Source organism: Lissotriton vulgaris, chromosome 7, assembly GCF_964263255.1.
Source record: "Lissotriton vulgaris chromosome 7, aLisVul1.2, whole genome shotgun sequence".
Lineage (NCBI taxonomy): Eukaryota > Metazoa > Chordata > Amphibia > Caudata > Salamandridae > Lissotriton > Lissotriton vulgaris.
The window spans coordinates 246,005,025-246,022,782 of record NC_141695.1 but is presented as its reverse complement, the minus strand read 5'-3'; the positions used below and the strand labels follow the sequence as shown (position 1 = coordinate 246,022,782).

At 43.2% G+C, this 17,758-nt stretch overlaps 1 protein-coding gene across 1 annotated transcript in view; it reads right to left on the bottom strand.

Moving 5' to 3' along the window:
* LOC147701302 (uncharacterized) overlaps positions 1-14,178 on the bottom strand; it is a 216,765-nt gene extending 202,587 nt beyond the window's left edge. Inside the window, exons 1-2 of the mRNA XM_086930025.1 lie at positions 13,695-14,178; positions 2,635-3,224 (exon numbers count right to left, since the gene is read on the bottom strand). Coding sequence (XP_086786151.1) covers positions 2,635-3,224; positions 13,695-13,903 — 799 coding nt within the window. The 5' untranslated portion in view covers positions 13,904-14,178. The remainder of the gene's footprint in view (positions 1-2,634; positions 3,225-13,694) is intronic.
* Positions 14,179-17,758: the final 3,580 nt, after the last annotated feature.

The window sequence follows — 17,758 nt, the reverse complement described above, 5'->3', positions numbered from 1 at the left end:
GTTTGGGAATATTTATGAGTGATGTGGAAATTACAAATCATTCCAGGCCTACTTCTGGAAAGTTATGCCTGTTTAAGCTCTTCAAAAGTGCTCAGATATGTAAGCATTTACACATTTCTAAGAGCATTAGGTGGCACCCATACCACAAATGCTATAGCATGGGGAAGGATTCTCCTGGGCACCCCCAATGATACAACATGGATATAGATGAAACTCTTCTAATTCGCTGGACATCTCTTGAGTTATGGTGATCTGATCTCTATGTGTTCAATCTCTACTCCATTTGGTGTCCTATGAACTCAACTAGTTAAAGCTTTCAACTCACAATAGTCCTCTAGGATACTTTGTTGCCTCAATATTGGCTAGTTAAACGGTGGTTAGTCAAATCTAGTATTTTTCCATTGACTGGATAGCCCACCTTGTACTTGTAACAGAGATAACATCATCAAAACTTCATATTTTTCTATTACTCGCCACGTGGTAGTAGAGTCCTAAGTAAGATCTGAAAAGCCTGTCGCTTGCTTACTAGGATACTCAAAGTCATTTCGGTCGAGGTCAGTGAAATCTCAAATTTTGGAAATCTCAAGGATAGTATTGTTATTAAAAACTAGTAAAAGGTTTAATGTGCAGAACATTTTATTTAATAGATTTTAATTTGATCAACATCAAAAAATGTCAGAATCATCTACATCACCCCTTCTGACTAAAATGTTTATATTCTAGGGTCGAGTCATACTTGCATTTTGTAGTATGTAAAGTAGTGGTCTAATAATACTCTTTTACATACCCATACATTCCTTTGTGAATTGGCCCCTAAATATCTACATGGGCATAAAAAGGCAATTGGGCAATTTTCATGTACAATTTATACAAATAGAATGGACTTTGCCCTCATTGTGCTTTTACTTGTAGGGAGTCGGACATTTCAGAGCTGATCAGGAAAGGCATGTCAGAGATCATAAAAGAGTACTCTTATGGCACTTTTCCCATGCTCATAAATGCTTTTGTGAATTGGTCCCATTATGTACATTTATGATATTAGGGTCACACATTTAGACCCACTTTAACTTTAAGGTGTAGGGGTCTGCCTCCCTCTACAGCAGCTCCAAGTACTCATACATATCATTGTGAGTCGCCTCAAATGCCAGATTTGAGAATACATTAGTTCCTTTGATGTGAGCTTTGGTTTCAAAAACGTTTCTCGTTTAAAAGTAGATGACACTTTTCAGACACAAACCTAGGAGTGTTTACACTTTCCCTGACTAGAAGCAAGGATCCCTATTTGGACAAAGGTACCTACCTCTGCCAACTAGAGACCCCATTTCTAACATACATTAATACATCTGGTCTCTGTTTTAGAACTACACATGGTGCATCACACTGAGGAAAACAAGAAGATCATAGGTAGAATGTCTGGATTAATCTTGGTCACTTGTAATTACTTGGGGGTTGCATTCGAGTCCTTTATTTTGTCCACCATGCCACTTCGGACAAAGACCAGTCATATGGAAATTAGTCTTGGCCCTGCATAGGCTACCAGGGACAGTACAGACTGAACTGCAAGGCAAGGTCACCTCCAGTTTGGAACACAAGTAACCCAAAACTGTTGTTGGGCTAACTTCATTGCAATGGCACAATGAGCACAGGACACACGTGTGATAATGATCAGGGAAAGTATCCACACTAAATAACATATAGCACACCTTTGTCTAGAGTGGCACAGTGAGCACAAAATATGGTTTAGAATGCTACCCCAAGCAATAATCAGTGGTTAGACTATTTGCAAGCGGTCCTCCCATCACCTTTTGTGTGTTATTATGGATGTCCTGAGTGGCCAAGTGTATGCCCAGAAGTAGCTCTGTTGTTGCCTGTGCCAGAGGGACCAAGCTATGTCTCCTTACCCTGATAAGGCGAAAACTGGTCAAGGATTGGCTTATTGTCCCTTCTAGAGGATGCCTCGACTGGCAGTTTGCGAAAGACTGTTCCCAGAAGGAGCAGGGTCAGTACTGACTTATGCGAGGCAGGCCTTTGTCTAGATTGGTACAATGAGCAAATAATAATGGCTTATAGTGATATCTGACTGATTGCTTGCGGTTAGACTATCTGCAAACATTCCTCCCATCATCATTTATGTGTTTTTTCTAAAGCTGTCAATATCCAAGCACTGATCAATGACAACTAGGACAGAATTAAAAATAGCAAGCTGGTACCGTGAGAAGTAACTGGAAGCAATGTCCAGTTAGAAAACAACTTGCATCACATACATTTTGGGGGAGGCAGAAGTATTAGAATTCTGATGGTCTTTTTTGAAAAGACAGTAATGTAATTATACACTTTATACTTAACATTCAGTCAGTCAGTCAAAAAGAACTTTATTTGGTTTTCACAAACCATAAAGCATATAAAACACATTTCATTTAAAACTTTTTCAGTTCTTAAAATTCCACATACCTCCTTTGTGCCACCAAGCATACACTTAACATTCATACTAAATATTAAACAGGTTCTAAATACCATTAAGGGTTCTTTCCAAAAGTGCATTAAATGAAAGCCAGGACCCCTCTCGGTCATCAATAATGGAGCTCCAGAGTCACATTTTTGTCAATATTAAAAATAAAGGAAAAAAGGTCTTACCAGCCTTCAACAATAGATTATGTGCTCTTTTTGTCATATGCATGACCATTCTGACTGGACAGTAACAAATTCCTGAGCAAACGTGATCACCCTTCTCCAATGGCTTCCTCTCTCTATGGCACCTCTTCTTTTTTTTTTCTTCTTGTTGGCTAACTGATGCATCCAGTGGCTGTTGGTCATGATCCACAGATCTGAAAATATTAGGACTGCTCGTATCTACAGTCAAAAGAAGAAGTGCATCTCCACAAGGCTCTTCCTCTTCAACTACGACCCCTTCTTCGTCTTTGGCTGGCACGGAAAAAGGAATAGTAGATCCTTTAAAGTGGCAAACTGGAGCCACATCATCATAATTTCCACTGAAATTCGAAGCCTCAAAATCTTGTGCGGTCACCTGCATATTTTCTGCAGCTGACTCTTCCACCGATAGGTGTGTTTGGACACTAACAATCCCAGTTTCTTCTACACTCAACCGGAGAGGCGGTTCAAAAAGTAATTGAACAAAGGAAACCATCCAGTTGAAGAGCGAGAATAGACAGAGTTGAATCTTCCCACTGAGTACTGGCATGTTGCTGCACCAGTAGTAATGAGAGCTACAAGTAAGAAAAAAAAGAAGATGTAAGTGTACGTTACGGAACCAAGAAGGTCAAACATTGTACAAATGCAGAATAATGACACTGATAAACCTAATCTATGTAGCCTTCTTTTTTAGTTGGTTTTCAGATACAGTATGGGCCTGATTGACAAACTGCATTTTTGTGTTACATAATGTAACACTCACTTACTACAAAATGCAATTCACAAACATACAAAGGTAAATTTTCACCTCCACCTTTCCTATTTTTTCAACAGGGAGATCCTCACACATGTAGGTTTACTACTTAGGGGCCGATTCCGATCTGGGTCGGAAGGGCACGGCACCGAACGCGACCCGCACAAAAAACTACGAGCCGTTCGCGTGTTGTCTGCCCCACTCGTGCAGCTTTACGAGCGAGCAAGTACGATGCGAGCTACGTGAAATTCACTGACCGAGTCGTTTCCGGGTCTGAACCGCTCTGTACTTCTCGGATGTAAGCTAACCGTGGCATGCAATGGATGCGATTTGCGACCGAGCCAGTATGATGCACGCGTCGGACAGCCGCTGCGACCACCTGTCACCCGCAGCGCTACGACTCAGACACAGGGGGAGACCTAAGGGTCTCCCCAACACAGGCAAGTACGGTGTCGATGGCACCGATACGTACCCACTGTAGGGGGGCCCTTGTGCTAGACATACCCATTCAGCCAATGGGAGCCCATGTAAGCGTCGTACGACCGGCTCCCATTGACTTCTATTGAGGAAGGCAGAAGTATTAGAATTCTAATGGCCTTTTTTGCCAGGACAGTAATGTAATTCTACACTCTACACTTAACATTCATACTAAATATTAAACAGGTTCTAAATACCATTAATGGTTCTTTCCAAAAGTGCACTAAATAAAAAGCCGGTAGAATCGTACTCACTTGGTCATATTGCAGGACTCCGGCTCGGTCGGAAAACACTCCAGATCCGGCTCGGTCGGAGACCTTTCCGACCAGGATCGGAATGGGCCCCTTAGTTGTAAATGTGGAAGGGACCAAAAGGAGTAGCTTGAAAAGAGTATATATTTACCACTAAGGGGCCGCTCCTTCAGGATTCCAAGGATGGAGTGGGCTATAGTGTACTGGTTTTTTCTCATAAACCAGCATCTTCTTGGAGTAATGAACAATGTATAACTTCGAATCCTGTGATTTTCACCTTTCTTCTCCCTAGCACTAGCACTTTCTTCCCTCTTCTTTCGAGCAACCGCAAATTACTTCTGTGTGGTGATTTATTTACCATTTGATTCTTGTTTGATTTACATTTACATGTTTACCTTGAGAAAAAAAAAAACTTATTCAATAAGAACCGTGCTGGTGTAACTTTTATATATACATTGTGTATCTTGAGTAATTATCTTTCAGGGTGTGCATTTATAGTTAAATAGTATTGATTACAAGTGGTTGACCGTCCTGGCAACTCCCATTTGACAAAGTTTCCCTCATTTACAGTTGAAAAGTATTGATTATGAGTGCTTGACCATCTTGGCAACCCCCATTTGACAAAGTTTCCCTCATTATTGGTTTTCTAAAGCTAGACAAGGCCCAAACTTCTTCATATTACATTGTACCCTGGTCCTGTGGCAATAATTGGGTTACCACATTAATTTGTAATGGTCCATTAAATCCCAGACCCCTATCAGCTGCACACAGCAGGTAGGGTGCAGAGCTTGGCAGAAAGGCAGTCAATACAGACAGCACAAGTCATAGGTCATATTCAGCGGGACTAGACTTCCTTTAGCAGATTGCTCGCACTCTTGTTGTAAGCCCCACCTAAGGCCTTGCACACAGGGTTGACAAACAATGGTGGGTGCAGTGCATGTCGTTAATGAAGGCTTTGCTGCCAAACTCCTCTGCACACAGCTGAAAGTCATGTGCAATGGGGGTTAAATGCCACAAAAGGCTGCGTTTAATTTGTATCATGAAAAAGGCACAAAAGCAACTATTAAAGTGAAATTGTGGTTAGGATTGGTTAAAACATACTAACATATGTTAAAACAAATCTCTGAAGTCACCTATAAAAAGGTTAAAATGAAGCTGTGGTACAAACAAAACTTAAAAGCCTCTGAAATTGGTTTTAGTCCAGTATCTAATTTTGACAGAAATTCTATGCTGGGTCTAGTGGCTAAGTGGACTACTGCATCCACTGCAGGGGCCTCTGTTTGACCTCATGGTGACAGGTTGAAATCCCGGTGGGTCCACTCAGCCTTTCATCCTTTTGAGGTCGATAAAATGAGTACCATTGAGTTGGGTAACAATAAACATCTGATATTCTGCACCTTGATACCCCTGGGTGATACGTGGGCTTTACAAATACATGTGTTATGTTATGCCAGTAGTTCTTAATCTGTGCTCCATGGATGCCGGGGAGTCTCCGCAGCCGACTCAAATGGGATGATTTCAGCCTTCTCCGTGTTACATTTGAGTTGACTACCCCGCATTCAATCAAAAACTTCTCACATGCAGTCGGCGAAAGTTATTCAAATTGAGGCATAAAAAACATTGAAGGCAAAAAACAATTAAGCGTTGTTGGTGTATGAAATGATTTTACACCCAAACGGATTATGGCATGGCATTGTTTTATGTGTATTACTTTTTTTTAAATGCCTGAGCGCAGCCTAGTGACCCTCACCATCAGAGTTATCTTTATTACTGCCATCTGTGCTTGGAAAAAAAAGTGGATTGCTTGCCTGAAGCTGCACACCCTGACTTCACTGGGTTTGGTGTTGTGATTGTCTGGTCACATCAAAAGACTAACTCTGGGATTTCTCAAGAGAGTCACTCACATTTTGTTTGACAAAGTGCTACTCAATTTAGAAGTGTATCAACTGCAGACATACACCATCCTTGTAATAATCCAGATGTTTATACAAAGCTCACATTTTATTAAAACAGTATCTAATTTTGCCCGAACATCTATGCCAGTGGTTCTTAACCTTTGGTCCATGCATGCCTGGGGGTACGTGATTCAGAAAAGGGGGTGGTGATGGGGGTACGTGAAGCCTACTCGGGGGGTATCCAACCGGATAGAAAATTAAATATTATTAACAGATTAATAAAGTGTATATAACTAAAGAAGCAACATGTGCAAGGGATTTTTTTTTTAACATTCTGTAAATGTGAATAAATTCGAAATTGGAGGCTAAATATTTAATTTTAAAAGGATTTTGTAATATATATTTTTTGGGGAATTATGTAAAAGTTTAATCGTTTATGTACTCGTTTGTTTGATGAATACTTCTTTCTGTATCTTTTGTGTATTGTTTTGCAGTTTAAATCATTGAAAATGCTCAAGCCGTGGTTCCCAGCTTCTGGAAATGACTGAGTCGGGGGTCCCTGGATTCTAATAATTCCCGGGGTTCCATTAATGATTAAGTAGAGGTCCACCGAAGTCAAAAGGTTAACCCCTTCGATGCTGATGACGAGCTCGTCATCAGCCACGGTGGTCATGTGCGGATGACGAGCTGAGCTCGTCATGTAACGCGGCTTTTGGAAAAAAGCCGCGCAGCGCAAAAATAACCGCTGCAGCGATGCGGTTAAGAACCACTGATCCATACATTAAGTTGAGAGTGCTGGAGGATACTCCAACAATAAACTTTGGGACTGAATCTAGCTGTGGGTGGTACTAAATTCACATATTAGCAGTGGACTCTGGGGTAACAAGTGTCCTCCTCATTACTAGTGATGTGAAAATTACTAATTTCTGCTGATTATCAATTACTTTTCTCCTGAATGGGCAAGGCTTATTTTCTACACTTGTTCTTTGTGTCAAGCTTGGATTTTTCACAACCCCTATGACGTCAGTGATGTAACACTAATGGCAACAGTGGCTTCCGACTTCTCAAAGTCTGATGTCCCTTGTGATCCTGTGAAGACTGATATAGTGCAACTCACTATCAGCATTTGCCATGTGAGTCAGGGCCTTAACAGGGCGCTGCAGTGAGAAGACACAATCCTGTTCTGTGCGTTGGACTCGGTGTAGCCTGTCAACCTCCACAGCTAATGAAAGAGGGGCTCCTCGGGACCTGTCAAATGCTGCTACAGATAGAGACCACAGGTTAACTTGTGTGATTCACGGCTTTGATGTCTGCTACCGAGAAGTTTATGAGGGGCGTGGCTGCGAAATCTCTGCATATTCTCTTACAAGCTGTGTGAATGTGCACCCTTGGGCCTGTGCGCCACACAGTTACACACAGACAATCAGCCTAGTCAGCTAGTATGACGTTTGTAAACCTCAATGGTAAGAAACAGCAATAAGCATTGGCAACACCATAGGTCTTTCCTTTTGGTTTGGCAGTGCTGACCTCATTGGCTTTCCAGTGTATTTGGACAGCATGTAACGTCCTCCTACCACACACACTTATATGGCACCTGTTGCCATGGTAGCACAACTGGAAGACAGGAGTTAATGAGAAAGAGAGGCTGGGCCAAGTCTCCGTTCCTGCTGTAGAGTACAAATAGTTGTAATTTTAGACATACACATTAGCTGGAAACATTGTATGCGAATACTGTTGTACATCATGATTCTGCAATTCATTTCTGCCTAGAGCATTTCCTTATATTTCGAAAACAATATTTTTAGGAATGGAGACGATACATTATATATGACCCAGAAGATAACGTATGTCTCTCATCAGTACAGAAAAGGAAAAGAAGTATTTATTGAGGTTTAATCCACTTGCATAGTTTTAATGTACTGCTTGCTGCCAGTGATAGTCAAGTCAACTTTTATTGTTAGATTAATTAAAACCATTACAATATGCAGAGTACATGAGCAAAAAGAGCCGTCAAACGACAAAATTCAGTGCAATAAGCAAAGTGCAGAAGCCAAAAGAAACAATATATTAGTTTCAAATTATTGCATTGAGCAGACAATCTAGTTTGTTATAATACTGGGTAGCAGTTTAAAACATTAGGGTGTGTCACGAACATTGCAATATACAGAGGACCAATTAGCAAGATGGTACTATTTGTGTCCAGGCGGCTATTGAATACCTGTTGCCTTCTACAGGGTCCCCTCGACTCCTTGGAGATATTTTACAGTCTGTGAGATTGTTTTCTGGTCTGCTAAGGGGTATGCAACCTTTACAAAGCAACTTTTACCACGCAGTGCTGTTACAACGCATGTATTACAACGAAAACCATTAGAACCCATTACACTGGGGGGCGTCTAGGATAAGGAATAGTTTTAATTTACTATCCAACACCTTCCCTAGTGACAACGGGGACTGGAGTTGGAATAGTAAATTAAACTATTCATTATCCAGCACCCCCAAGTGTAATGCGTTGTAAAGGTTTTCGTATAATACTTGCGTTGTAACAGCATGCGTGGTAAAAGCATGCGTTGTAACGTCATACATCCCTGCTGAGGTGAGGCAGGCCAACATGGTTGCCTTTGTTGACGTAGGCTTAAGGTAGAATTACAGAGGCAGATGATGTGTACCAAATCTTCAGTAGCAAGTGTTGCTGTTTTCTAGTGCTGCAAAACTGCTTCTCTAGGACTTTCATTTAAAACACACATCGACATGGCAGCCTGTTAACGTTACACCAAAGCCATGCGTGTTGCAATAGGGTGGCAGCAGTGAACACTTAACTCACTGGGCTGTTTCTCCGCTCAGCTCCCACACTGTCTTGTCAACACATGGATTCCTTATGTAAATCTTGTTAAATACCTTCGTGCCCTACGCTGTTGTAAACATGGATTCAGAAAGCATAAACAAAATATGAACTAGCGCGGAAGAATGTGATGACTCTAATGGCAGCTTGAGGAACGGTGTTTTCTCAAGACCTGGTTTTCAGAGGCCAGGCCTGGTCCTAACTGATTCCAACTGTGCTGGCCTCAGTTCTGCAATATTGGGCAATCTGACACTGCTGGTCTGAGGGATCAGTATAGGACTGCTGTTTGGGCTCTTTGTGGGCCTGTTTATGGTCTGGTGAGTCGTTTTTTTAGGTCGAGCCTAGGCAGCGCATGGGCTGCTCTCCAAGGCATGTTGTACTGAGGTATGGCATAGAAAATCTGCCCATGTCCCGCCCATCTTTTCAATTGGCTCCTGTTACTCTCCTTGCGAAATTGTTGCTTTTTATTGGTGAATACGCTTAATAGTCCCTCATTGGTACTGCCTTACCTGCATTTGTAACCTCCCTTAACAACTGGACTTTTCACTTGTTTTGTTACACAGTCTGCTTTAGTAGCCGGTGAGCACCCTTTTCTTTAATGATCTTCTTCAAATCTTGAACACAAAGATTACCCCTATATCAATTCAAGGGTAAGGTCACATGTCTCTGAAACGGTGGGGTTTTTTAAATCTTAAAGAAGGGAAACTTCTTCTTACGATTTGATGTTGTGATTGAGGACATTACCATTAAAAGACTTAACTAAAAACAGGTGTGGCACACTAGATGAACCAGACTCCTGTGATCTAGGTGGAGGAGGGATTCAAGATTTGGTATATGTACTACACGTTTACCCAAACATACTCCTGGTTAAAGCACGTAGCCATTTGATAAAACCTATTTGCACTAAATATCATATTTTTAGGATTAATCATCTGATCGAGCTAATAAGAGGGCCCCAGATGAATTTGTATGTTATAAAGTATTCAAATTTGTTTTAAACTTTCTTACAGGTGTTTTAGAGATGTTTAATCTAAGAATAATAATATTATCCGTATATTTTGTGTTTTTTGTATTGTAAATCTCTGACGAGGTCTAAATTAATAAAATGTTATTTAATTATTGATCTTCCCCTACTCCACCCACGACATTGCAGCACGCTGCACACTTTTACTAATGTATTAATTAAAATTACAGCGCGGTCAGTTTTATTTAAAGCGGCCATGCTTATTTAATTATTTATTATACAGCGCGGGCCACTTTCACATCACATGCGTGTTGCAATAGGGTGGCAGCAGTGAACACTTAACTCACTGGGCTGTTTCTCCGCTCAGCTCCCACACTGTCTTGTCAACACATGGATTCCTTATGTAAATCTTGTTAAATACCTTCGTGCCCTACGCTGTTGTAAACATGGATTCAGAAAGCATAAACAAAATATGAACTAGCGCGGAAGAATGTGATGACTCTAATGGCAGCTTGAGGAACGGTGTTTTCTCAAGACCTGGTTTTCAGAGGCCAGGCCTGGTCCTAACTGATTCCAACTGTGCTGGCCTCAGTTCTGCAATATTGGGCAATCTGACACTGCTGGTCTGAGGGATCAGTATAGGACTGCTGTTTGGGCTCTTTGTGGGCCTGTTTATGGTCTGGTGAGTCGTTTTTTTAGGTCGAGCCTAGGCAGCGCATGGGCTGCTCTCCAAGGCATGTTGTACTGAGGTATGGCATAGAAAATCTGCCCATGTCCCGCCCATCTTTTCAATTGGCTCCTGTTACTCTCCTTGCGAAATTGTTGCTTTTTATTGGTGAATACGCTTAATAGTCCCTCATTGGTACTGCCTTACCTGCATTTGTAACCTCCCTTAACAACTGGACTTTTCACTTGTTTTGTTACACAGTCTGCTTTAGTAGCCGGTGAGCACCCTTTTCTTTAATGATCTTCTTCAAATCTTGAACACAAAGATTACCCCTATATCAATTCAAGGGTAAGGTCACATGTCTCTGAAACGGTGGGGTTTTTTAAATCTTAAAGAAGGGAAACTTCTTCTTACGATTTGATGTTGTGATTGAGGACATTACCATTAAAAGACTTAACTAAAAACAGGTGTGGCACACTAGATGAACCAGACTCCTGTGATCTAGGTGGAGGAGGGATTCAAGATTTGGTATATGTACTACACGTTTACCCAAACATACTCCTGGTTAAAGCACGTAGCCATTTGATAAAACCTATTTGCACTAAATATCATATTTTTAGGATTAATCATCTGATCGAGCTAATAAGAGGGCCCCAGATGAATTTGTATGTTATAAAGTATTCAAATTTGTTTTAAACTTTCTTACAGGTGTTTTAGAGATGTTTAATCTAAGAATAATAATATTATCCGTATATTTTGTGTTTTTTGTATTGTAAATCTCTGACGAGGTCTAAATTAATAAAATGTTATTTAATTATTGATCTTCCCCTACTCCACCCACGACATTGCAGCACGCTGCACACTTTTACTAATGTATTAATTAAAATTACAGCGCGGTCAGTTTTATTTAAAGCGGCCATGCTTATTTAATTATTTATTATACAGCGCGGGCCACTTTCACATCAGGGGCCTCGCTTATTTATTTATTTAATTAACAGCACGCCTTCACTTTAGGGAGCATGCTACAGAACCTTCCTAAATTAATTATTTTGTAATCACTTTGGGTGAAATCACCCAATACGTGCTTCCACTTTAATATTGGTCCCGCCCTTCTTTAGTCTCTGCTCACTCTAACCTGAATATAGAGCAGAGTCTACAGAAACGGGTGCAGCCACCATTAAAGTGCTCCCACATTTGCGAGAGTTCAAGCAACTGGCTTTAAAAATAACAATGCCTTTTATATATGTGTTGCTTTTAAAAGATATAAATAAAAGCCATTGTCATTTACAATGTTAAAACATTCACAATAGTTTAAACGCACGCAAATGTGAGACTTACTGCATTGAAATACTTGTACATTCCCTGGCATTACCACAAACATTGTCTGCAGCAAGCCAAATGCATGCCGTCTCCTAAACTTGCAAAGCACCTGTACAGCTTGGCCTTTAGTTTTATATTTTCCTAGTATCACAAATATGGGCCACTATTTTACTTATCTGGTTCGCTAATGGGGCCACTTTTCGTTCGGCGCCGGGCCCATCTTCCGCCCCAGTCCTGCAGTTCTTTTACTAGTGCGGCCACCGGGTGCGGCTGTAGCGGTTCGAAGCCCTGCGGCGGCCGCTCTGGAAAAACCGTTCAGAGGGTTCCTAAGTTCATGAACAAAAGACAGCAGTGCTGTTTATTCTTCCGAAACCGCCACCGATACTTTACGGTACATAGAAAGCCTACTGGCTGAGGTGGCTGTAATTATGCCTCCCGTGCCGTGAGATTGCGCAACGCGGGCACCGTAGGACGGACCTGAGGTGGAAACGATGACTCAACAGTGAGCTACAGGCTGGCGGCCGGCCAGAACTGCGCAGAGTTTAACAATTGTTCTGCATTTAGTTGATTATGACGCATAACACAAAAAGCAATAATTTATCGTCCGCATGCATCTGACAACTCACTCACAGCACCAACATACACAGTGCGACAATGCATGCATTGATGAGGCCGCATCTCCCTCTGCCCCTCTCCCAGTACCATGCCATCCACCTGCCCGTTCTCCCAGGCACCTCTCTCCCCAGCCCCGGTGGTCTGGCCTGCTGCTCTGTCTGTCATCATGCCCTCCCAGCCTGTCGGGCCCTCCTCCGCCCCGGGCCCCCTCATCGGCCCGTTATGCTACCAGTCGCACTTCCTCCACTAAGGGCCACTCTGCACTCTATCCCGTCCCCAAGCCAGTACCTCTAACGGGTGTGATGTTGGGGGCGTGTGCATCAACCCCACCCAAATGTCCCTGGCCGTCCGAGCTAGCTTAGCGAACTGCAGAAACTGGCCCGCAGTAACCCGACGCTCTCACGAGAGAGAGAGAGAGAGAGAGAGAGAGAGAGAGAGAGAGAGAGAGAGAGTGTGAAGGATGAGTCAGAGAGAACGAAAGGGAGAAAGAGAGAGGAGGCCAAGGCATAGGAGAGGAAGATTAGTTGGAGAAAGATCGGATGAGGCAGATTAAGAGGAGAGTGAGGCCAAGAGAAAAGAGGGCGGGGTGGGAGGATGCCGCGTGTGAAGTGGGCAGAAGAGCAGAGTGAAGTGCAAAGAAAGGAGGTTGAGGTGAAGAGAGAGGAAGGTGAGGGCTGAGAGAAAAAATGGGGTTGTGGAAAGAGAGGAGAGTGAGATGTAGATAAAGGAAAGTGTGCCCCACTTTCCTGTATCACAAACAGATGAAGAGTTAAAGACACAACACAAAAAAGAAGAATTAAAAAAGGCATGACCCCACCGGTAGAGAGAACACGCAGCTCATCCCCCTACAAGGGCCATCCAGCAGACCCAGCTCGCAACACCTGGGAGATGCGAGGCAACTTCATCCGTCGTCACTAGCCCTCCTAGGCTTCTTCAAGGCCCTTCTGTTTCCCGCCTCCTGGAGGCAGGGTGCCGCCCTTCCCCGGCTGGTGGCCGCCGTCAGAGATGTTTGAAGACATGGGTAAAATTGGCAATTGTGCAGAGCCCCCGCCCTTTGAAGGGGCTCATGGGAAAGTGAACTTGTACTCTCTCACATCTGACTCTTTCTGTATGTCAGCCTTTAATGTATTATTTAATAATGTTTGCTAGTATCGCGTGGTTGGGATTAGTAGACACTGGGTTAAACTAATACGAAGTTGTTCTGCATAGGTGCCCTTAAGGTACGTCTTGCTCGGGGGCCATATTCCTTAAAATGGCACTGACCTTCCTGGCGGCGCTGCTTGCGAGCTGCGCTGTATCTCGGCCGTGGGCGCAGGTGGCGGAGTCCTCGGGAGGCCACGACGAGCTTCGGGCACAGCTGCGGCTGCTCCGTCCTTGAGTTCGGCCGGGTGATGGGACCGCCGAGCGCCGGCAACACTCCACGGGATTCCGCCAGAACTAATGTCCACGCGGGGAAAGACGGCGAGAGGCATGGTGGGTCAACGGGGGCGAGGGAGGACTGGAGAAGCAGATAAAGCCGCGCGGACAGCCTCAGACCTACTGGACAACAAGCGCCCACTTCGGCCTCAGCCCTTTACTTTCAGCGACTTAGCCGGAGCAAAGCGAGCGACCTGTGATGCAATGCAGAGTTGACAACGCAGCGCACCACGCCAGCGGCGTTGCCTCCGCCTCCTCCGAGCTGTCACAGCTAAAGAAAAGGCTTTCAGGAAGTGTGCTCTATTATCAAAGCCGTAACACTTCGAGGGACGGACGAATTTAGAAATCAGGAGGCGTGACTCGTCGTCAGGCACAGGCTTTATGCTGAACAGTGTCCTGAGGGCACGACTAGAGGGCGCAATTGTCACGCAGGTCTCTTCAGGTGGCAGTGTTCAGCTTCCCTCAGTGCCAGGTTTCACTAAGGGCCCTCCGCGCCTGACACTAAGAGCAGACACGGCCTCGCTCCCACGCGCTCCGCCAAACTCGCCGTAAAGGGCGAGATGTCATGTGGCCTACTGACCGCCAGAACTGGCGACTTTGGAAGTGAGAACCAGCCAGGTCCCACCTCGGCGTCAGCTCAACACCCTCGGATTCTGGGCAAAGCAGGACATTTCCCACAACCATCTAAAATAATCACGGAGCACAGGATGGAAAGTTTAAACTGGAATAGCAAATATGGGACAAAAAGTAAATGTGGAATGCATAACGAGACTGAAATACAGCTAGAGGTTAATGCGAACCATTGACAAGCATGTGCAATGCAATAGGTCTCGCATTACTGAAGGTTTGAGCTATTGGAGCTGCTGCTAATAAAGCGATGCCAATAGTAGCTAAAACTTTCAGTAATGCCATACTCAAATGGACCCTCTATGTATACATGTGTGAATATGTTAGAAGAGGTTTACAAAGCAGCCAAACGATCTCTAAGCCAAACAAGCATTTATTTAATTACAAAACAAACTCCAGTTGTTAATACAGGCATGTTCCTTTAAACTATCCCGAGAGAGAAAGAAAGCGATATTGACTATCAAGGAGCACCTGCTGGTTATTGATAAACATTGTTTCAAAGGATCCAAACTACATTTTGTGTTGAAGAGTCTGAGCAGTGCTCGTTCCGCACCCTAAATATTACCCGACTATAGGCATCCTTGTGCCTTACTCTTATCGAAATGGTCAATGTCAAGAATGTTCTAGTGTATTACACATTGCAATAAGAAGTACTGTCATATCACTTGCCCCAGGTGGGGATTTTGCTGCAGAAGTGCGTCTTCTGTGCCTACGGCATAATCTGCCAAGGAAAGAAGGACGCTGGTTTTGAAGTTATGTGGACAGCCGCATGTTCAATGTGTCTTTGTGTTTGTGTACAGCGTGGCTAAACATAACAAGGTCGGCTGTCAGTTTTTAGGTGCGCGCACACTGCAAATGATGCTTACAAGCCAATCCTCCTGATTCAGGCGGGAAACTACCTCATTAAATTCAAGTTTATGGTTTGATTACTTAAAATCATGACAAAAATGTTAAGACCATATAACTCACCTATACATATGTTAATTTAAAAAGGAGCAAAGAGGAACTTTGATCAGTACAACCGTAGTGCAATAGATTGACAATAAAATTGGATGACATTTAAAAATTGTCTGGATGTGCATTTATCTTTTACAGATCAAGCCCATTAAGTAACATGGCAGTCACGGAATAGTTTTAAAAAGGTTTAAAAGAGGGGAACACGTCAATGTGACAGCTGGTTTTAAAATGCTGAACTTGGTGTCCATTTGGACCTTGCTGGAGGGTGCCGGTGGCTGCTTGAGTTTTTATTCCAGAATGATATCTGGACCAACCGGCGAAAGGATTGCTGCCTTTTCTTTCTCCAACATTTTTGCAGCTCTGGCAGCAAATTTTGTAAACCGAATGTTCAGCTTTATATTTTTCTGGTACATAGCTGACATTATTGCCTGGCGACATGTGCGAGCGCCTAATTTAATTCACTCAACTCTCAATAAGTTCCTTCTATCATGTAACAGAGCGGGACATGCGCAGGCTATATGTTCCAGGCTTTCAGAGTGGTAGCCGCATTCCCTGCATTCAATTTTATGATTAAGGCGCCGCCGTTGTTGTGGTAGATGTTTTAAAAAGGGCCATTCGCCTAGCCTTAGGGCCATGAATTTGACCTTCCAGAATTTTGAGTAAGTACTTGATAGGTAGGATGACTCAACTCCCGGTTTATAGTCTGAGATGACGGCCCATGCGTGCTTCCTTCTGGATAGTTTTGCCCTGTCGGTGTGGAAGGACCAGGATCAAACACTTCGCTTAATTACGCTCTTCAATGCTTGTTGTGAGGGGTTTGTTCCCCAGTATTCCAAGACTCCGAGGAGCTGGAGGGATTGGTCCAGGTGGTGCCGATGTTTTTGGACGGAGGCACTGGTCGATATTTCGTTCCAGAGTTTGATCTCAAGACTATTTTCCCTGGAATTGCGCAGTTTGTTGCAGAACTTAATGAAAGCACCAGCCTCGTTACCGTTATGGTTCAACAGACCGAGTTCTAGTCTGACTTGTGCCGGAGATGAAGACCTCGGTAAGAGTCATGCTCGCTTGAAGATTCTGGTGATTGATTTATTAAGTACGATGTTTGTAATTTGGGGAGCCCAGCTACCCCTGGTGTCAAAAATCACACCCAAATAAGTAAAAGTTTTGACGTCCATAGGTTTACAAAGACTTTTAAATGGTTTTAACGATTTTATGTTTTCACTGGACTTAGTGATAAATAACTCTAAATCTCACGTCATGGCTTTAGGGGCTGTTAAAAATAATTCCAAACAGTTCTACTGCAATGGCGACGTGATCACTAACGTCAAAACTTTTACTTATTTGGGTGTGTTTTTTGACACCAGGGGTAGCTGGGCTCCCCAAATTACAGCTAAAACTAAAGCAGTCAGGAGTTCGGCTAACGCCATTTTAAGTTTCTCCAGGAGACTGGGCGGGAAACCAACTGGTGCTTTATTAAACATGTATAGGGCGAAATCAGTGGCAATAGCCAGGTATGGTTCAGGTTTGTGGGGGCATGTGAACGGCGAGTCGATTCAAAGGGAAGAAAATAAGTTTCTCCGATCCATATTAGGGCTACCCCAATCTACAGCCACGTTTTCTGTCCACCAGGAACTTGGTCAAGGGTATATTTCTGACACTCTCCTTATGGCCCCAATTTTGTTATGGATAAGGACCTGGACTAACATTAATCTAGGCCTGAACCATAAAATCTTGGTGGACTCTCTAAAATTGGACAATTTCAACAAAATAGTTTGGCTCTCATATATTCAAAAGTGTTCTTCGGACCTTGGACGTCCCGATATTTTTTCAGCCCCTCAAGGTCTAAAGAAATCTGATTTAGATTGGGTTAAGCTCAACTTCATTAAAATTAAAAATGTGGAGAGGGAGGAACGTCAATTGACCAAAACCACGGTCAGAGCTCACTATCTGACCATTACGTGCCTCACCATACAACCATACCTTACAATTGTTAACATCCCCTTTCACAGGTGGCTTCTGGTTAAACTTCGGTTTAATCAGATCTATACGGTTCTCTGTGATAGTCAATGCTGGTATAGGGAGGAGGACGCCCCTGTATGTAACTGTGACAATTTCTCAGTACAAGATAATATGCACTTTATGCTGTTTTGTCATTTTTTTACTGTGCCCAGACAGAAATACCTGGTTCCACTATTGAAGGAAAAAAACCTTCCAACAGGCAAAACCTGCCCTCCTATACCTTCAACTTTTGGATTCTGCCTTGGCTATGTTTAGCGTGGCCAATTATCTGGTTGCTGCAGTTAGGATCAGGGGAAAAAGACTGAAAA